Source organism: Cnephaeus nilssonii, assembly GCF_951640355.1.
Source record: "Cnephaeus nilssonii genome assembly, chromosome: X".
NCBI lineage: Eukaryota > Metazoa > Chordata > Mammalia > Chiroptera > Vespertilionidae > Cnephaeus > Cnephaeus nilssonii.
In genome coordinates this window covers 96,789,576-96,812,824 of record NC_137071.1, presented here as the reverse complement: position 1 = coordinate 96,812,824, position 23,249 = coordinate 96,789,576, and the positions used below count along the sequence as shown (strand labels likewise).

Genomic DNA, 23,249 nt, shown 5'->3' with positions numbered 1-23,249 from the left:
AGTGATATGTTTTTCATTACATATTTATATAATTTCTCTGAAGGCCTTGTTCATGAGTTTTTTAAGTTAAACAAGTATTTCTCACTTTTGATGTATTATTGAAATCATCAAAATTTCTATTCAGTCAGTGTGTCTACAAAAGCAAACTAAGGTGGAGGACTGAGTAATTCTTTCCTGGTTCTGGATTCTGTAGCCAATGGATCTGGTAATTATGATTTAATAAAAAATTAAAATTGTTTTATTCTCAAAAGCAATTATTTGGCTCAAAGTATTAAAGTAGTGTCTCAGAGCCCCACTTCATTTTCCCTCTGTGGACATAAGAACAGCAGTCTAAAAATAATCTTTAAAAATTAAAAAGTCATAGTGTTTCATATCAGATAGGCGATTCAGTTTGCTTTCCTTGATTTCCCTTTCTAAAATGCAATCTTATCAACCAGTGGAAACTAAGACAAAATGAAATTTGAAAGTAGATGGAGGGCAGTTTTCTACAAAATAAGCTATTAAAGTTCATTTAACCTCCCATTTGCTTTTAATTTAACAAAGGACAGATCCCCAGCAAATCTGTAATTGAGGGTTAACAGTTATCAGATGAACTTGATATATGTCACCAGTAATTCCCGGTAAGTGAAGCCACAAACAGGATATTTTAGTTCAGTCCATCTGACCATAGTGACTAATTGAATGAGCACTGGAAATGAAGCCAAACCTTCATTTGATTTCACTTGTCTACATAACTGAGTGGCTTGACCCAAAGCCCCCATGCTCACTACTCAGAAAAGACTAAAAGAAGTCACATAAGCATGTAAAGTATATCCTGTGATACATAAAACTTTTAGTTCAAAAGTATTTGTATAAGCTGCCTATACTGTTTACATTTTCAGCCTAGCTAGGTACAGACATAAGGCCACATCGATATTAAATTATATTACCTCTCTCTGTTTTCCTCTTTCTTTATATTTCTTTCTATAAGGAAATGTGCCTATGACCCACTTTATTGGTCAATACAGTCTGTTTATAATTTTTGCTACCCTCAAAAGAACCATAATGCAGTTGGCTCATGTTTCTCAATCATAATAACCCTGGTAACTAAAGGACTGATGATTTTGGTCATGTTTGAAACATACAAATCACAATCCACCCCATAAATAGGTAGGTGACCAGTAACCAGTCAAACTGTCCATGAATTATAGGGATCATGAAAATTTTCAATCGATAATTAAGACAATATTATATTTGCTTGTCTGCAGTTATGTCAGATTCCAACTGATCAATCAGAATGAGCAAGAATCAAAGCATGTTGATCTTGGCACTGTCTTACTGTTCCCCAAAGAGGCTGCCAGTGGAAGGGAACACAGATTGCAAAGATGTTTGAAAAGAAAGCATCTCTTAACATAGATTTAACAATTAAGTTGAATACAAACAGCATTCTATAGCTCTATGTCTTACCCTCAAATCTAGATGAAAAGATCAGTTCGGTTACTGCTTTATTTCTTCTGAAAAATAATGGAAAGATAAATATATTTAACAAACTATGGCTTCAGAAATACCATTGTAGCAAACAATTTTATTAATACTTTCATAAAAATGGCATTTAATAAATTTTCTCTAATACCTTGATGTTATTAAAAGCAAACAGTTCATTTCTGTGATTACATTAATGTTTATAGCATTACTTGATTTTGTCATATAAACTAACCAAAAATACTAATAATCAAATCAGGGTAAAAACAGTACAGTGTGTTTTCTTTACTTTATTTCAAAATAGTGATTATAAATACATTTTTAATATATTTTCTCCCCCAGCTCTTTGGATGTGACAACAATAACAAAACAAAACAAAACAAAAAAACTCACTGTGCTCATTTCATACAGTGTCAATGTACAAATCATGCAAAAGATATTATAGATTACTGCCATACATTTCTAGATGTATTCTCTTATTTCAGCAATACCTGTTGACATTACTCATGAGGCCATGCCCTGTATAATTTATGCATTCTTATGGCTTAAAGAAATGAAATGATTTTAAAAGTAAAAAAGAAAGCTGGTCTTAAATGATTTTCTAATTAATATATTTATTAAATTTATTATGCAGAATGGAAAACTAAATATAGAATATAAATTGCCTTATAGACTTCAATCACTGTATTTTAATAGCTGCTTTCTCATAAAATTACACAAAGATTTACTTTTAAATAATTGAATCATCTTTATTGATTTCATAAAAAAATAATTTAAAACTTGATTTATATTACACGAACATAATATATTGTCTCAACCCCTTCACTGATTTATATGCTCTAATTTTCTTTGCAACTATTCTAATAGAGTCCAAGCACATGATACAGTGCCAAGAAGCCCACGATATGTCAGACCACATTAGAAATTAACACTTCTTGGATTTTCTATATTTGAATCAAAACCAAAAATGCTGTATTGACATATATATCACTCCTGCAGGGGTTAAACTAACATCAAGGTTATAGTTGAAGTCAACAAAATGTAGATACAGTATTTTAACTGCTCTTGTACTCAACTAAAAACTTATGTCTAACAACATTATCATAAAATATACAAGTAGAACTAATGAAAGACAGGTGCAAAATAGTATACACTGTATAATGTAGGCACAATGACTTTAGTTAAGGAAAATATATCAACCTTAACCAAGGATTTGTTACTGTCATTCACTTACAATTAGATCCTCCAAATAACCACATACATTTAAATTACAATTTAAATTACAATTTTTAAAAGTTGAACATTTACAACTTTCAGCAGAAGAGTTTGAGATAGCCAATATGCTACAGGAAGCTTTGAGATAGTGGCAGGTACTCTTGCCATTGACAATTGCAGAAACCTTGAGTCATCTTCAAAGCATCACCTGAATAAAAGGCATCATCCCAATGACCTATGATCCCCAGATCAGGGATGGAGCTTTCTGGTTCCTCCCATAAGTGTCTACTTAAGATTTTTCAATCCATCCACACTTTATTGACAGGATAAACGAAAACACTTTATTTGAAACCTTTTCATCTTTATCCTGTCAGTATGCTTTAGGAGCCCTTTAATCCATGGATGCATGCAAGCATTGTAATGGTATATTAAAAGTCCTTATGAAATTATAGATGAAAACAAGCTGTTGGGCACATATCTTCATGTCCTTTCTTTCAAGGTCAGAAAGTATTTGTTTGTATTTTTTAAATATTCATATAAAGTTTTCACAGACATTGTCATGAAAATTAAAACTACACATTAAAGTTTTAAGAGCACCAGCACATACATATGGAGACTATTTTTTTTGCTATTTAAAAAAATCTCCAATTATCGATATGTATGCACACACACACACACACACACACACACACGTCCAAGAATGCCAAGTTGTCTATTTCTTTATCTTGGAACAAACATAGAAAGCCCTGAAATTAGTAATCAATAAAGGGACTGCTGTTACAACTTTAATCATAATATCATTTTAGAAGCTGTACTAAAACATTTGCCACTTGAAATTCATGAAGAATATATATGTTGTTTACCTTCTTGATCATTTTACATATGAATACAGTAATTATAAGAGATGGAGCACAAAAAATATACATACACAGGCAGACCAAGAAGGCAATGTGTTTCAGGATGTCACTGCTAATCAGGAGCTCCTAAAAATCTTCAAATATCTCCCATTATCAAGTATTTCCTTCCTTTGACCAAGTTTGACTCAGCAGTTAATAGCACAAGCAAACACAGTGGCATATCATTTGTAGTTGCAGAGTGTAAACTAATCTGAGATCAATGAAAGCATTTTACAGTGTGGCTTTGATAGTCAAGATAACCATGATGTTTACTGTTCTATTTGATTATCTGATAGTAGTCAGAATGATGAAAGAATAGGAATACTGATGCATACAAGATAAAACTGTTAACATTACTCATTACTTTTTTAAATATTTGTCGTTAAAACTATTTGAATTAAGCTCATAGAATCCTGAAAAGCAAGACAACTGATGGCGAATAACAACTGCTTTAGACACGATACTATAAAAAACTAAGGGATCTATTTTAAAATGCACAATCGGTAACAAATCTGAAGAGATAATATGCTAAATTCTCAAGAATAGCACAGTACTTTTTTTAAAATATTTTTGTTGCTTTTTAGTTTTTTTCTTTTGTTTTGTTTTATTTTTAAATTATACCTGATCACAATGTCCAGAATATTTCTGTACACATAAGCTTCAGTTTCAGTTTGGTATATTGTCTCTGTCTAAATTTATACTTACTGATAAATTCCCTGTGATCAGGAAAACAAGTCAGGCATATTAAATACATTTTAAGGAGTACATATTTTCCTATTTAGTATACAAAGTACTTCATAAATATGAATTATGTTACAAAAATAGCTTTTGGTGCGCTCACACGGTAAGCACTTTGCTAATTTTGGACAACCTTTAAGGATTGTGGGTATTTCACATAACTGAGAACAAACTCTAATGTTAGTTTAAGTTGAGCCATGTTTAATTCTGATAAACGTCACGTATTTCTTCAGATCACGACAAATGCTATGTAATTCATGTTGATTTTTTTCTCTCTTAAGTTTTATGTATAGACAGGTAATGCTTAAAGTGTTCAAATTTATTTTATACTTATGCAATGCATATTTTAAACAAATATTTGCACAATTTAACATTATAAATCCAGTGGTTTCAAGATGCAGGCCATAAAGGTTATCGATTTACAAATACTATCGAATGTTCTCTCTTTGCATGCTTTTTGTTTTACTTTTCAGATAATCTTTACAGAGAGTTGTTACAATGCCACAAATCAGAAGGAGTATTCCAGTTCCACCAACTTAATCTACGTGCAAGATGAAGGACCCAGCGGAGGTGTGAACACTGGTACCAGTTTTCTTGACTTTGCTTTACAAAGCACAAAGAGACGAAGGTTTTGCATTGGGGTACAAAACAGATTTGCCTCTTGAGGTTAAATTCAGTGTATTATGTATATAAAGCATCCCTTTGGCAATAGAGTTTGCAGTATCCCCACAGAACTCCACAGTATAGGTTTTATGCAGTAAAATCTGTTGGAGATTCTCTTCGACTGGACACATCTTTGCAGCTACAGTTAATGAGACACCCTTGGAAACACCTGCCTCTATGTCTATTGATAACATAGTATTTGGAAGTTAGAAATCAACAAAAGGCACTTTCATCATTAAATAAATGTCCTCTGCATGAAGTAAAATTTCGTGACCTAGATCTTGTTCAAAGCTGTCTGCTCCTCAAGGACTTGTAGGTAGTCGGGGGAACTCTGGAGTTTTGCCTTCAGTTCGAAATACTCGCTGCTCTTCCTTTGCTCTACCACAATTTTACTGTGGTTGCCGCCTATCAATGACTTCTTGTTTTTCTTGTCTTGTTTTTCTGGATAACGGATCTCAAAACCACTGACACCTATGCTGTTGTACTCCTTTTTGCTTTCGAGAAAATTCTGAATAAACACATTGGAATCCCTGCTCGGGAATAATTCATCCAGCTCATCAATTGTGCTCAATCTCTTCCTGCTATCCACATGTAACAAATCTTTCTCCTTGTCGGCAACATTTCTCATGATGACTTTCTGTCCTGGGGGATCTGAAAACATGAAGCCAGTTTCAGACTCTTTCAAGCCACAGGTGTGGCTCTTGCTCATCTGTTCTATGGTTTGTGGAATGAAAGCTTCTGTGCTCAGTCCATCTTTTTTATTGGTTTTGTGGTCATGCTTCCTCAGCTGCAGCTGCATGGAACCACACTCTGCATTCCCCAGGCCTTCATGCTTCACCGTGGGTTTCTTGTTTCGTCGCAGCACAAAAACAAGAAGGCAAAAAGCAACAAACACAGTTAAAATGAGGACCACTAAGATACTTAAGATTAAAATAGACAGAGGCACTGGGCCTCCAGGAGGACTTCGAATGGGACCCAGTGGGGTTGTGAAGGTAATGACAGGTGCAGGGCTCGTGAATGGTGCAGATGGCTTGTTTAAGAGTTTGGGACATAAGATTTCATTTTTGAGGGACTTCAGTTCAATGTTGGCAAACTGAACAGGTGTTTCACATTTTAGTTCTTTCACAACAATCCCGTCATTCAACTTCTCCAGCCACAGCTTTAATGCCACTAAGTCACAAGTACAGTCCCACGGGTTGCCCTCCAAGTCAATCTGTGTCAGAGACTGCAGCTGATCGAGAACTCCACTGACAGGTAGGTACATGAACTTGTTGTTCCTCAGGTTCAGTCTCGCAAGGGATGCTCCAGAAAAAATGTAAACGGGCAAGCTCTTTAAGAGATTGTTGTTTAAGTATAGTAGCTGCAAATTTGGCAGCGAGTCAAAGGTGCCCGCTAAGATTTCTTTAATCAAATTGTATTCCAAGTACAGATACTGCAGGTTATGAAGGCCTGAAAATATTTCAGGATAAAGTCTTTCAATCTGATTGCCATTGAGATACAGCCTGCGTAAATTAGTGAGATTGTGGAATACATCTCCCTTTATCACTGTAATCTGATTACTGCCTAAATGGAGCAAATCCAGTCCTTCAAACTCTGCAAAGTCTGAGATGTCCACATCTTTGATGCTGTTGCCATTGACATGCAACTTCTTGGCATTTAAAGGTTTCGGTATTAGTTCAGACATGGACTGTATATTTTTCTCTTGGCAGTTGACACTCAGTCCAAAATCTGAAGGATGTGTTTTGCAAAAGCAAGGCCCTGGGCAAGGTGTAAGAGGAGGCACCCTTGTTTGGTAAGACACAATCTGACTAAGATTGCGGTTGGAGAGGGCTTTGCCTGCCACGATTCCAGAGATCTTGGAAGGATTTGTAGTTTTCGGTGGTTTGGTCACTAATCTATGGAAGGATGTTTGAGTAGTGTGACCATTGGGAGTGGTATAGCTGGTTTCCAGCTGAGATGGAGGCAGGATCCTTACATCAAAATCACTGCCTGTGCCCATGGGGCATAATTCTTGTTTGTTGGTTTCTTTTAAAAGCCTTCCATATAAGTCACTGGGAGTTTCACAGATAGCTTCGCCTATGTAAATGTTATAAGGCATATTCTCCAGCCAAGCTTTTAAAGGCAACAAATCACAGCTACAGTTCCAAGGGTTATCTTCCAGTTGCAATTCGACAACTCGGCCTATATGTTCCAGAACTCCGATATAGGGGAGCTTCTGGATTCTGTTTCCTCGTATATCCAGATGGGTCAAAGATGCGAATCGGAAAATATTATCAGGAAGGAATGCAATCAGATTGTCATTAAGAATGAGAACTTTCAGTTTGTGGAGCTTATTGAAGGCTCCTCGTTCAATATACTTGATTAAATTGTAGTCAGCCTGGAGATACTCCAAGTTCTCTATGCCAAGGAAAGTGTCAGCTCGGAGAATCTTTAATTCATTGTTGTTCAAGTGCAACTGCTTTAATGCACTGAGCCCAAGAAAGGCTCCTCCCTCAATGTTCTGCAGTTTATTATTTCCCAGCTGCAGGGATACTGCGTGTGAAAAATTCAAGAATGTATTTGGATAGAGGATATTTAAAAAATTGTTTTGGAAATTGAGGTGATAAAAATTTGACCAAGGTGGTTTCAGCTGGTTTGGTCGGTAGACTGAAACCTTCTCACAGTTGACATAGAGCACATTCTCCACTGACACACAGGAGCACACATTGCAAATTTCCACTGATATGTCAGAATCTGCATTTGTCGAAGAAGAAATCAGGACTGACAAAATCAGAAAGAGCCAAAGAAACATCTTCTTGCAATCGGCATGCAATTTTATGCTTCTGAATAAAGAGAAATAATCTAAAAAATAAGAAGAAAACATTTTTTCAATGATTATTACTAGAAAAATTACTTGTATTTATAAATGCAGTAACTGAAAATTTGGCAAGTCATAGCAAACACATGACTATAATTGTTAGCTTTGAATTTTTAAGGTACCAAAAGCTCCGAGTATTCTCACTTAGCGAACACTAACCACCTAAAAAGCCTTACATTTTATTTCCATACCTGTATTTTATACAAAATTTACATGTACAGAACACATGACAAACAACAGGAAAAGACTGTTGATCATACTTAAACCTTAAAAATCTGAAATATTTTCTCTACTTGGACCACCAAACTGTGCCCTTGAACAAACACAGACCTTTCTATTTGCAACTCTAATGACTGATCTGAGCCCATCAAGTCATCCATGTAGTTAGCATCACAAAGGCATTTCAGTTTGTAGATGTCTGCTCCCTAGGCTTCAGCTGGATAAGAGGCTGAGCAGAGAGAATATTAGATCCCTGAGTTCAATGGAGGATGCCAATGGGAGAATTGGATTGCTGTAAAGGGGATAGTCAAAAGGCCAAGGTGGAAGGAGCCCTGGGAAGAGATCTGCCTGAACTTCAGCCCACTGGGAAGCACATTGCCATAAATCAGTTCATTCCTGTACACTGCTGCCTTAAAAAACCCACAGATGACCCTGTAATGTTTTGGGAAAGAACCAAGTAGAAAAGGCCAAGTTTTAGATTCCATTCTGATAAATAAACAGTATCTAATTTCCTATCAGTGATCTTCCAAACAGGGAAAATATACCTTTTGTCTTTGCGTCCCTGAAAGCAGGAGAGAAACCTACTTGCTCCTGCACTGTCTAGCTGACATCCAGACAGCTTTCCCTCCCTCAAGAACTGGTTCTCCTGCCTACCTTGCCCTCTTCCATTCCTTCCTGTGCCATTTTGAACCCAGGTCCCACAGGCACTTGGCTCAAATGCTTATCTCCTTCACTTTGACCACAGATTGCCACTGCTGAGGAAGATGTAATACACTATGATTGTTGACTGGATGTAGCTGCAGCCCCAAATACATTTATTACAGCAAATGTTTGTCCTAAAATCATCATTTCCCAAACACAACCTTCCAAATATTACTACCCCATGTCTCTGTCTATAAACAAATCAAAAATCAATTTAGTGGAGTTTAATGCTTAGCAAATTAACCTGTTTTAGCCAATTCCTTAAATACCACATGCATACACAAATATATGCAAATGCTTCATGGAAAATTTTAAAAGAAACAACAAGAATTCTTGTTTTATTGATGCCATTTTAGCCATGTAAGTATTTTCCATCTTGAATGGAAAGCTGGCTGCAATTACAATATGGTTATCAGCAAATATTAACTAAATTACCGAGGAACACACAATGCAGGAATAATACAAAGACAGAAGTGTCACACAGAAACACCTTTGTGTCTTTTGCCCATGAGGAATCAGCTAATGGTAAAGTGAACATGTCTCAAGGTAGACAACCCAATAGGCAAGACCCAGAAATATTTGCATTTTAAGTAGTTTGGTTCAGCATACAAGCAGAATTGCCTAGATGCTCCTTGGCTGATGTATGGAAATGCATTCCCCCATTCACCATGACAGCTTGATTGATAGCACAGAAAGAAGTCATAATTACTATGTATGACATCATTCAACCAACTTGCATTGTAAAAACAAATTTTCCCACTTGATCTTTTTGCTTTGCTATAGATGTGTTTTTCAACAGCCATCCAGGTTTGGTTGAGTCATTTCTTGTTATAACACCCCCATCCCCCCCCGCCAAAAAAAAGTAACCAAGTTAAAAACAAAACAACAAAGAAAAGAATAACCTGAATTCAGTACACAAATAATAACAAGGGGCAACAACAGATTTGAAATTGCATTAAGAGCTACCCTTCTCCTTCTAATTTCTACTTTAAGTAGCAAGGCAGCGCAGGGGAGGGGGGGGGTTTGATAGGTACAAGGACTAGCTAGGAACTTCCCAAATGCAGGTCTGTGAAACCGAGGAAGCCAAAGCAGCTGGAGAACCTAGCAAGGGAGCTGAGGAGTCATGGGAGAGAAGGGGAGACGGAAAGGGCAAGAGACCGTGGAGAGTGGAAAGAGGAGAAGGGAGCAAGCAAGAGGGGAAGGGGGCATTGCATGTAAACGAACGAAACGTCACATTCACATGGTACCACTAAAACATGCCCACTTAAAAAAAAGGGAGGGGGAATGAAGAGGGGAGGCAACAAAAAAAGAAAACACCAAGTATGAGTTGGGTACCAAAGTCATCTCTTGGGCTGCCAAGAGCTGCCCGGTTCTCTCTCTCTCTCTCTCTCTCTCTCTCTCTCTCTCTTTCTCTCTCTCTCTCTCTCTCTCTCTCTCTTCCCCTCCCCTTTTGCAGGACCCTAGGCTTCCAAGGCTGGTCAGGACTGCATAAACCTAGCCTTACCACAAATCCAATATCTACCACAGTGCTGCGCCTGCCGCTCCGCGCTCCTGTGGAGGGAGCTGGCCTGTGGGGAGCAAAGGAACCAAGAGGGTGGGCCGAGGTGGCACCCCTGGAGCTAGCACAGGAAACCTCCCTCCGCCTGCCTAAGGCAGAGGGGGTGCCCACTGTTCCCTACCTCGAGCCAGCAGCGACGACGCTCCTGGAGGGGCCATTGGCTATAGCGCGTACTGCAATGTTTTGCCGCATCCCTTGCCCAGAGCCGGCACCAGCCCCCTCCCGGTCCCGGCCCGAGCAGAGCAGCGGCCTCTAGGGTCAGTCAGCGGAGGCGCGGACCGCTGGGGATGTCGCGGGGGCCTTCAGCCCCTCTGCGCACACATTTCTTAGCGCGCTCCCGTCCCACAAGGGACAACTGCTGGAGTTTCCATCGGCCTCTCTAGACCTGGGCGTGCGGTGGTTGAGGGAGAAGAGATTACTAGCTCAATCCACGAGGGCAATAGCCACTGGGGTGTCACTGGCCCGCTTGTCACAGGCATGGTGACCCTGTCCTTCCTTAGCCAAGAGCGGTGGTCCAGAATCCCCTTGCCCGCCCCCAACCCCCACCCCACAGCCAGGCCAGCCACAAAATGCTGCTCTCACCAAGCCAGAAATCAGCTCAATATTTGGGCATCTTGCAAAGTCGCGCTGCCAGCGCTTGCCCAGCTTTGCAGGGCTTTTAGAGTTACCCATCGGCTTCTCTCATATCCCCTTTCTTGCAGGGTGCCAGCTGTCTTCGACCAGCTCCTGGGCCAGTGCCTGAGCCCCGGATCCACGTTCACCTAGAGTACCTGCGACAGGGGCACAGAAAACAAAGCCCAGCGCACCGGCCCTAGACTAGGACACTTTCCCCGCCGTCCCAGCCTCCCTGGGAGCAGCGAAGCTAAGGACATCCTATTCCTTCGGCCCTAAGGGACTTGTGACCACTCCGTGGACAGGCAAGTGGGAGCGGCGGCGGAGTAGCCACTACGGCCGCTTTGGCCACTCAGCCGGCCCCAAACCAACACGACCCAAACTAAAAATAATAAGCTCCTGGCCTCCCTCCACGCAAGAGCGCGCGCGCACACACGAACACACACACACACACACACACACACACACACACACACACACACACTTACAGGCACTAGTCAACTGAGCGGGGAAGAGGCAGCGCGTGTCGGTGCAGTTATCTCAGCCCCCGCTGGAAATTCACCCACCTCCGGAGCCTGGTGGCTCTTGTAGGGCCTGGGGCTCCGCGATCCGCGCCGCAGTTTCAGCGATGGTCACTACGTGATCCCAGCTCCAGCTCGTAGGCACCCGCTCTTCGGTCAAACCCACGGAGCAGTCGGGGCAGGCAAGCTGGCGGGCAGCAGCGCGCGCGCACACACCCGGCCAGACACCGCGCGCGCACCCAGCCTCTCGCACAAGGGCTGCACCTTTACATACACTTGCTTAATCCCCGCCCCCGCCACCCCCACTGCCCCCCCCCACCAGCACCCGCTTGGCCCTCCCTCCCGACACTCAAGCACCTCGACCCCCGCACATTCCTGAGCTCCTCCGTCCCCCACCTAGACACCCCCACTTGATTTCTACCCACATGCCTGGAAAGAGAGCACTTTCCTCCTGGCTTCCGCCCCCTCTTTATGCCTAAAACATCCCCTGGGGAGGAGCGACCCCTTTTCTCTCGCAAAGAGACACTGGTTCCCTAATGCGAGGGCGCCAACCTCCATCCCCCCACCACATACACGCACACTCGAGTCCTTTCTCCTCCCCCAGCCCCCTAAGAACAAGGCGCGCGCGCACACACACCACACACACACACACACACACACACACACACACACACACACACACACAACGAGCGGGCGTTCCTTTGAGAGAGCAACCAAGAACCCCAGCAAAGCCAAAGAAACATCGAAGAGCAAGAGGGAAGATGGGTCGAGGGAGGTAGACAGGGGCGTCGAGTCTCCGAGAAACTGAATAATTCCAGGATCGAGGGGGGTGAGTCAACAACAATGACATTCAAAGGCAACAATCGCACTTGGGCTTTGTATCACCGGTACAGTACCTTTGGCTAACTGTCACCCAGCAGAACAGGGGGCTCCGGGAGTACTTCTTCAGTAGCGGGAGATCCTGGATGGAGTCTTCTTTGTGGCCATTTTCCCGGGATCCAGTAGTATTTGCACTCCCCCTACCTGTCTGCGCGTAATGGGTTGGGGGCTTTAAGGCAAAAGTGTGAAGCTTTAGCCCAAAGTGAGACTATTTCCTGGATTTAGGAGTCGGTTAATTCTCGGTACCTCAGAACTCTGTGAGCCTTTGGTGTTGAACAGGTTAAGCAGGGTGATTAAGGAGCTGGGGTGGGGAGAGGGGGATAGAGGTAGAGGAAAAAGAGGTGTGGGACTGGGAGAGATGCCGCACTTGCTACCAAAGGAAGAAAAAAAAAAAATCTGCTTTGGCTACTGAGCATGCCCAGTCCCTAGCTCAAGCCCTATAAGGGAGGCATTGTGTGCATTCCACTTCTCCGGGCTTTGGTGGTGACCAGGAGGAGACTTTGGTTAGGGAGGGTGTTGGTGAATGGGAGACTTTAGGGGAAGGGAAGCAAGGTTTAAAGCTTTGGGACTGAGCAGAAGGGTTTGTGAAGAGACCCTCAGGATACCTCTAGGAGACAGGAAAGGAGACAAAACGGTCTAAGAAAAGTCACTTCAGTAGCCCCTTCACTGTCATGTCTGTACTAAAAAGGCTCTAGCAGTTGCATCTCAAACATCCATCCAAATTGCCCTTTCTTCTACCCATTTGTTAGTGCTTCCACAGAGGGTAGTAATATCCCAAGGAAGAGCTAATGTTCAAACCAGTTTCGTGCAGAATGGTAATTGACTCCTTATGTTTGATAAGAAAGCAAATCTAACTATGTTAGCTATCTTGTCTGTATTTCAAATACCTCGTTTTCCTAACAAGAAATGGCCTAATTTGTCCTTTAGCTCCCTTCCCCCCCCCTAACCTTGCAGTTTTGTAGGGGTTGGCAAAGAAAAACAACTTTTTCTTTACTTTGTGTCCTTGGTAATAAACTGGCTTTAGGTAAATAGAGGTAAATTATAAGTGGGAAGTATTTCCCTAGGACTCCTAGTAGTCCATTCTTTCACACATTTCAGGTAATACTGCAAGGCCCATTTATTAAGGATCTAATCCACTTATTCAAATTCCAGTAGCTCTATCTACTATAGGGATAGCCAGTACCCAGAAATGCTTTTACTTAGAAATGAAAAACTCTTTTAAGCTAAACCTAGCAAGAGCTTTGAAACCAGAATTTGGCTGTCTGCCTGAACTCCTACAGTTAAACATTTACCATAATTGGTTGATGTTTAAAGGCCTCAAATTGAGGCAAAAAAAAAATCCAATGAGCAAAGGATTTATTACATTCTTTGTGGATACTGCCTTACCTTCTATATCATTTGTAGTATCTATTCATATAGTTTATTTTTTAATTTTTGTCATTTCATGAGGCTGCCTTTAGGTTATACTCTTGCAAATGTTTTCTGGACCCAGTGTTTATATAGAGATGCATATACATTATTTAAATGAATATTTAAATAGATATGTGTATATAGGCATATTTCTTTATGACCTTGGTGAATATTGCATCTTTTATAAAGAACCCTTTCTTCACCTCCACTCTCATTGTTCTAAAAAAATTCATCTTTCTCTTTTAAAATCAACCTAGAGGCAGAAATTGAGTGGGCAGCAATGGTAAAATTTGCTATATTCAATGTGAAATCCATTATGAAATAACATTGCTTAAGGAAACACGAAAGAATCTGTCCATAACAACATATGTAATTGTGCAGCTTCTCTTGGTAAGGTGAAATGTGTTTCCTTCATAGGTAACAGCTGCAGTACGTTGAAAAATCCCTCTACTGTTGTACATTTGAACAATACAGATCCTACTAATTAAGATCTCACAGTTGCACTATATTTTAAATGCAATTTGAAAGTGGTAATGGATACCAAAACAAGTTGGCATTTATTCTAAATGCGCAGGTTTCAGGAAGCTACAATATATTTTATCAGGATAGGTGAATTGTTTGTCCTTTACTATAAATGTTAACAAGATTCAATAGGATGAGCCAAACATTTTTTACCTGAAACTATAATAAACATTCTAACTATATCATAGCTGAAAAGGCCAGGTTTGGACAGTAAATATCAGATGATTTAAAAGTTTATCTTTAGCAACTTAAAAACTTTTGAGAGTTGACTATATTTGACTGCAATAACTGTGGAATGTTCTCCATATGGATCTGGAGACAAAAGTCTGAAAAAAGCACCTAGAATATCAATAAATTTAATAATAGTGCTAATAACCTGGTTAATACCAAGTCATTAAAATGAATGCTTTAATTTGCTGCTTAAAAGTGACAAAGTGGGTACTCATAGAAATAACATAGAAGTAACAGCTTCCATGCCTTCTGTTTCTTTTGCATTCAACGTAATTTTAAAAAACCAACCCTTTAGTCCTGCAGTCTCCTTTCTATCTCTTAGTACATGTGATATCCATAGGACAACAGTAAACTTAGGGAAATTGCTAGCTTAAGAAAAGGAAAATAAAGATATAAATAAATAAAGTGTTAAAGAAACTTCAGCACTATTTATGACAATCAAAAGCAAAACAAGGTTGGTGTTCTTCTAAAATGCATGAATGCAAATATTGTGAGCCAGATTTGTAATAGCTTCAGTTTTTCTGCATGTTCCATTGCCCTTAATCTTGGCTTTGAAAGAAGTAGACCTGACCATAGTACTATGCTGATACACTGTGTCTCTCTCCCTCAGGGCTTAAAACAACTGCACCAGGAATTTCACCAAGCTTCTGGACAGTCTTAATTCCAAAGGCAGCTCTAGTAAATTAAACACTAACAACAAAAAATAACTAACAAAATATGGCCCTAGTCAGTGGTCTTTCACTTTCATTGTATTTTTCATTTACTCTACTTTGTCCTGCTGCTGCTTAAAATCAAATTAGCCTTAATATTAGTATCCAGGTATCACAGATTATTCAGTGTATCTTAATTTTAAAAATTTATTTATACTCTGGAATTTAAAATAATTAGAAACTTGGCATATCTCTAAGTGGAATACAAAAAAAGCTCTTAGGATGTTAATATATCTTCTTCAAAAGATGTTTCTATGATCAAATGAATTTAGGAGACGCTGATAAAGCTTAGCATTTTTTTTTTAATTTTGGGAATTCTCAGTAAATTCAGTTGTATTGAAAATGAATTCTGACTTAGAAGGGAAAAGGAATAGGTAGAGCATGTACAATTTCTCATACTTATTTGACAATGTAATCCTTTTTTATATATATACTTTGAGAAACCTGGTGCTAATTGCTCATTTTTGCAAATTTTATGGAACTAAGAAGCTGAAAAGTAGCTTTCATATCGTAATCTAATTCATACCATAGTTGCTACTATCTATTGAGTGCCTCTTCTTAGTCATGTTGTCCCAAAACATCATTTTGTTCTATGAACAATACTACAAGGGAGAGATTCTTCTTAAAAAACAAAGTTCAGGGAAGTTAAGTGATTTGCCCAAGATCACACAGTGAATAAGTGACAGTCAAGATTTGACCCCAGGTTTTTGAGGTTTTCCTGAAACTGTACAATTCCTTGCCCACAGAGAAATCAAAGCACTTTTAATTTTGAAAGCTTAATAGATAAACCAAGCTTAAAGAATAAACCAGTAAAGGACATGAAAATAAGTTGTGCACTACAGGCACTACAGGGTCTCTTAAGTCAGCTGATTTTACCCTTCCTCAATAGTGGCTTATTCCATTCACCCTGCTCTTTCAATTTTTATACCTAAGTTGATTCTGAACCTGTGATGATTTCTCAAGTGTCTCCTTTGCTACTGCCAAATGCAGCCATGAAGCCCGGCTTGTGTGACTTAGTGGTTGAGCCTCGACCTATGAATCAGGAGGTCACAGTTCCATTCCTGGTCAGGACATATGCCTGGGTTGCAGACTCAATCCCTGATCCCAAGGATGGGGCCGCCAATCAATGATTCTCTCTTATCATTGATGTTTTTATATCTCCCTCTCCCTTCCCCTGTGAAATCAATAAAAATATATTTAAAAAATTAAAAAATAAAGCAGTAGGATTCATCCCTACAGTTATTCAAGAGTTAACATTATATCTGGTAACCTGTTTTGTTTGTTTGTTTGTTTTTCAGAACCTAAGATGTCAGCTGTTAATGTATTAAGGTCTGAGTACTCCAGGCATTGGTTGATTTTCTCATAGGATATTCCATTCACAAATTCTTTCTGGAGGATTAATCAAAAAGAATATACTATTTTGAAGTATCTTTGTAATTTTAGCTCTTAGTGATTACCTGTTTATATGGCTCACTAGTATCACTTTATATTCTTTAGAATATCATTTTTCTTAGCCACAGATGCAGACATAATAGTATCTGTTTTTTTTTTACCCATTTCTTTCTGAGTATTTTCTAACTTGAAGAAATCTCATCTTTCTAACGTCTGAAACTAGGGCCCAGAAACAAGCACAACTGCCTTCAGACAACGCTAAGATAATAAAGATTGTGAAGTAAAAAAATAGGGAGTTAATAGCCAGACAATCTACTGTGAGAATTATTCCCATGGGCTGTACAAGTTCCATAACACCAACCAGAGCTTTGTCAGGAAGACAGAACGTTGATGAGAATCCTTCCATTTTTACCATGCTCAATTCTATCTGGGAACCAGAATACCATCACCAGCCAGAAAAACATGTTTTCATTTTGCAAAAATATTGAGGGTCATTTTTCCCCAATGCTTTTATACTTTTATCAGAGTATTATTTTTCCTTAGAAATTTAAACTTAAACTTTTCCTTCAAAATTGATCTCTGTTAAAGCCCTTTCCTTTTTGTTTTAGAGATTACTTTTGTACAATTCAAAACATCGGTCAAAATCAGGAGCACAAAGCAAGGCAGAAAAGGCATAATATGAATATCTGAGTTATGGTGTGACTGTATCACAATCATTATATCAAAAATAAAGTTTATACTTTTCTGAGGTTCAAAGGGTAAAGTCAGAGGAAAGCAGAACATGTGTGATACAGTGTTATTTGTCTGCGATTGACTATCTTCTTTTTCAATTCAAATTTGAAGCTTGTATTTCCCCAATCTGACTCAAATTGAGTAATGTCTACCCAATAAGGTCTTCTTGAGAAAATGGTCCTCAGTCACATGCCTAGGGATCATGTCATTTCTGAGAATCCCTGCTATATCTGTAGTGTGCATAGTATTGTTGCTAGTCATAGAGTTTCAGGGTTTAAAGAGACCTTAATATTCTTATGGTTTAACCATTCTGAATCAAGCTGAACTCTTTATCAGAATAACACTCAATGCTTGAATATACTCAATGATGGGAAACTCACTGACTGTAGAAGCTCAAGTGAATCATTTAGAAAATCAATTACAGAATTTTTGAAATCTTTACTGTATTGTAAATGTGAAAGGAACATAAAATTAGATCAATGAGAATTTTAAAGAGCATGAAATTTGCAACCAGATGAATTGGGGTGAAATTCTTGCTTCACTATTTAATAATTCTATGATTTAGGTCAGTTAATTTTACTGAGCTTTCACTGCCTCAGCTATAAAATGGGTATGGCAAACTCAGTCTCCCTGAGTTTTATGAGGATTAACTAAGATGTTTACAAAATACCTAGAATAGTGCCTTTCTGTCACAGAACTATGTTCTCTTATTCATAAGTAGAATAAATTACTTAGACAAAAATCAAAGTATGTAGACTATATATTTGTTTTCTACCCTAGTCTATCAAAGGATGATGAGTAGAATAATGTTATGTGATTGTTTCTTTGTTTTTTTTTGTTTTTAATTCTTTCAAAAGCTAGAAACTATTATGTAAAAATAAATTCATTGGTGCTTATACTTCATGTTATCTTTTAGTTAGTTTTCTATTTTCATTACTTTGTTAAACATTAAATTCAACAACAACCTCTATAGAGCTGAGCATTACAAACATCAGGATTATTTTTTTGTCTTGCTCTCCAGACCCACAAGAAGTGGGAAATAACATTATTTATACAAAGTTCCTCATAATGGCCCTGGAGAGAATATTTAAAATATATATTCTGGAGTGTATCAATGAATATATTTTTGGAAAAACAAAAAAAGAGAAAGAAACAGGGGGTAAGGAACAAAAGTATATATAGCTGTTATTTGTACAATTTATTTGTAGCTTTATTTGTAACATGTGCAAAAAAGTTCAAGGACTTAGGGGCACTAATTTTATCATTTTTATCTATAGAAAACAGGTATTTTTTTAGAAACTTAATGACTTGAAAACCTAGCTTTCTTCTAGCTATAAGATCATTTTGTCACCAGAATGGCATATGTTGTTTTTAGAGAAAAGAAAGTCAGATCTGACAGGATGTGATTAGTTATAGCTAAGATCACATTTGTGTGATAAATTATATATAAAGTAACTCAATCTCTACCATCCAATAACTATTCAGATGGATAGAGTATATATATGCATGTATCTGAGCTACTGTTAATTTACTTTTCTTAGAATATTCATTGTTGGAAATGTTGAACTCTAACTTATATTATTTGTATTCTATTTATAATTCCCTATAGTAAAAATATTCTATTGTAAAAAATGTTCAAGGTATGAGCTCTAACCAATGAATTTTTCACAGAGTAAAAGTTGTTAGACATTTTGCTTCTTATAGCTAAAGCTATTCTTTAAAATTTTATCATCTTTTTCTGTGAAAGAATATGCAGAAAACCAAAACTATAGGATCCAAGAACTCAGAACAAAGAGGGGAAAAAATTACAAATAGGCCATATAATGATGACTTCTCTCATTTCTCTGTGTTTCAAGAAATGTGAGTTTCCTGAACCTTGAAGGGAGAAGAATCTCATTAATAGCCACTCTGACTTCTTGACAATCTCTCCTATATGGCAAATGGCAGGGCATCCCCATGAGGGGGCAGTGGTCTTGGGAGCCTGATCTCCCATTTTTACCCTTCCATGTACACTTAAAGAAGACTTCTGGTCAAAAGTATAGGAAATGTAATTCTCCAGTCCAAAATCGGGTGAATAGTCAGAATTGTGTTGGTCAGTTGACCAGTTATGTCTCGCAAATCCAAAGAGTTATAGCATTGGTAGAATGTTTTTAAGTAAGTACTAACACTTAAACTTGAAGTTACATATGACAAAAACTTATAATCTGTTAATAAATGTTTGTATATTAGTTGTACAATTGTTTAAAAGAGAAATTTCTAAAGGGGAGATGTCTTGCTATAAAAGAATTTAAATTTGGTAAACATACTAGAAACCCTATAAAGATATAATTTCATATATTATTTCCATAGTAACAAAGGACTGGCAAAAACTGGTGACCAAGTAGATTTCAGATCAAAAGGTAGTTATTTTGGGGTCTCTTTTTCCGCATTATATAAGGTATCTCCAATTTATTACAGATTCAGCTTTTATCATTTATTAAGACAAATGGCAAGAACAGATTGTCCTAGAGGAGAAAATGGATAAAGGAGAAACAAATGACATTTTAGCATAGCCATGCATATGATTTATAAATTACACATAACTCTCAAGTAGTTTTTTCCCCTCATTCAAATCATTATCCACTTCAAGTAATTACAGTAAGTCCTCACTTAACATCATTGATAGGTTCTTGGAAACTGTGGCTTCAAGTGAAATGACATAGAACAAAACCAATTTTACCATAGGCTAAAAGATATGAACAAGAGTTAAGTTCCTAGGGCATATTTCTGGTCACAAAAACATCACCAAACTTCTAAATAAAGATCCCAAATACTTCTAATATCAAACATTGAAATAAATGTAACCTGTACATACATTTAAGAAAGATTAATAAAAACAAGATAATTATTTTTCAACCCACTCATTCAGGGTGGCTGGTGGCTGGAGCCTATTGTAGTTCAGGGAGCAAGGGTGACCCACCCTGGACAGGACACCCTTCCATTGCAGGACAATTACACACACCTATACTCACTCATTCTGGGACAATTCAGACACACAATTTACCTCACATGCAATCTTTGGGATGTGGAAGGACACCAGATTCCCCAAGAAATCCATGCAGACATGGGGAGAATGTGTAAACCACAGTGATAGTGTCCACACCCAGGGAATCCATTTTTTTCTCATTAACATTACAACATTGAACAAAATGACATTTATTATTTGAGAACTTGCTGTACTTTTTTTTTTTTTTTTTTTTTTTTTACCCAAACATTTTTCCTTCTTCGCCACTGACTGTAAATTATGTATTTGCACTCAGAGCTTTTCTGGGAAAAGTCAACTTTAATCCTGAAGAGTTTCTAGAGAGCCATGTTGCATCTTTTTTTTTTTTTTTAATATCTTTATTGATTTCAGAAAGGAAGGGAGAGGGAGAGAGAGATAGAAACATCAATGATGAGAAAGAATCATTGATTGGCTGCCTTCTGCATGCTCCTTACTGGGAACCAAGCCCACAACCTGGGCATATGCTCTGACTGGGAATTGAACCCAGGACCCTTAAGTCTGCAGGCCTATGCTCTATCCACTGAGCCAAACCAGCTATGGCACCATGTTGCATCTTATACCACATAGACATAAACTCTTCAAAAGTATAACAACCCAGTTCCACTCCCTTTCCCATCCCCATCCTAATTGTTGATTTGGTAGCTGAACATTGGAAGCGTCAAAATGTATATTAAAAAGAAGTTAGCATGTTTCACTCTCTCTTTCCTAGGAATAAAAAATTGCCTTTTCTTTCAGACTCTGAGAACTCTATGAATTCACAAGACATAGGAAGTTTAGTTAAGGTAGCCTGACTGCAAATAATCTTCTCAAGCATAAAATGCAATTCATTTGAAATCTTTATTGAATATCTATTAATTATACATCAGGGTTTGAATACCAAGGTGAAAGGCATTGCCTTCCATCAAATGGCAAGGTCAACAACTTGTATGTCTTTCTGGAGATGACAGAGTCCAAAACTTTGGTATTCCTCATAATCTCTGAGTTTATTGATAAAGCAGATGAGACTATGTTATAATAAAAAACATTCCATAATGTATTGAATAGAAATGCCCTTGAATCACTAAATGCTTACTTTTAAACTTTACCAAATTTCTCGCTTTTCTGAAATACTGTAGGTGAAGGTAATAATGGTAGGCTTCCATGGCACATAATCAAGGAAATTAAGAAAATCAGAACATTGTCTTCCATCAAATGGCAAGGTCAAAACTTGTATGTCCTTCTGGAGATGACAGAGTCCAAAACTTTGGTATTCCTCCAGAATACAGAGTCAAAATTTACCATGTGCCAGGCATATTTAGAAAGGACATTAACAGGAAATGTTCTATAAAATAAAAAATTAAATCATTTGTAAGGGCCAGAAATGGAAATATCCAATGTAACCAAAAGAAACAAATGAAAGAAGACACCAAAACAGTAGAAATCTTTTCAAATTTGGTGTCCCATTTATGAAAGCTTAAAGAAGGGTGACTTAAAAAGGAAGAAAGCTTATGTTTTTTCAGGGTGTGAACATATAGAGGTGTGTTAATACTTGGTTTCTAAGTGGAACTAAAAGTGAAAAATAGTAACAACTATCTTCTCCACTTAGTATATATATATATATATATATATATATATATATATATATATATATATATATGTATGTATATATATGCATGGATCTAGTGACTGAGAAACAATAACTAAAAAAATCCCAACTTATTCTCAGAAAATAAAAGCTGCTGGCAATAATATCCTAAATATAAGCAGGTATGGTTTTACATCATTTCTCTTTTTTTACTGATATAAACAAATGTGCCACAATATTTAAATGGGTCATTTGAAAAATATTTTAAGAGAGCTGAATCTTACCAAAATTATTTTCCTGAAAAGTGGGTTCCTTTACATTTTTTGGACTGTTGTAGTAGGTTAAAACAGACTGGAGATTTATTTCTTAGAGCTGTTTAGCCTTGGGACTCCTACCTCAGCCTGAGAGTGATGCCTTCTAATTGTTGCTTATGGATGTCAAGACTTTACACCTTTTTTTTGTTTGTTTGCTCTGATTATTTTTTTCTGACATTGTATTTAATTTGTGCTTTTGCTTAGTCCACCACCAATAAACAATTCTTGAGGGAATGTTGCATTTGAATTTGAGCAGAGATTTCATTAGAACTTCGGTAGTCAGGATTTACCATTACTTTTTTCAGTTTCATTGCTTTATTGCATAAGCAACCCACCACCCCCACCCTCCCCTCTTGGATAAAGGAACAAAGCCAGAAAAGCAGCCATCCCAAAACATTTGCTGTTCAGCATCCTACACTGAAATCATCTTTTGCTAGTCAATGTCCTTGTAAGTTAATTTTTTTTTCTTCACAAAACTATTTGGGAAGGAAAAAAAATACATTTTCCCTGCTGTTGCTATTGTGTTATTATTTGACTGATTTTCAGTTTATTCATCATTCATCTGGATTGGTGACTGTTTATTTTCCAAAGGTTTAATATGGAAAATTATTTCTTTGGCCATATTGAATCTTAGCTCAAAATTTTTCCTTTTCCATATCTAAGAAGCTTCATAGCTATTTCCTTATTAATGCTCACAACACCCTTGTAAATTATTTAAAAATACATCACAACAGTTTCTAATGTAAGAAACAGACTAAAGCTAACTTGGTTAAGTTACATTATTTAACAAGTTAGGAGCTAGGAAAGAACAAAAATAAACAATTGTTAAAATCCTGGGTTTCCTGGTTCTCAGTACAATACACTAAAATGTTCTTCTAGCCCAGCTGGTGTTGCTCAGTGGTTGAGTGTCAACCTATGAATCAGGAGGTCACAGTTCAATTCCCAGTCTGGGCACATGCCTACAAGTAGGGGGGCATGCAGGAGGCAGCCAATCAATGATCTCTCTCATT

General features: G+C 37.8%; 1 protein-coding gene across 1 annotated transcript; it reads right to left on the bottom strand.

The window, feature by feature from the left end:
• Positions 1 to 5,247: 5,247 nt before the first annotated feature.
• Positions 5,248 to 7,764, bottom strand: SLITRK4 (SLIT and NTRK like family member 4; the record flags this gene model as incomplete). Its single annotated transcript, XM_079764417.1, has 1 exon — positions 5,248 to 7,764. The coding sequence occupies one exon, from the start codon at positions 7,762 to 7,764 to the stop codon at positions 5,248 to 5,250; it is 2,517 nt and encodes an 838-aa protein (XP_079620543.1).
• Positions 7,765 to 23,249: the final 15,485 nt, after the last annotated feature.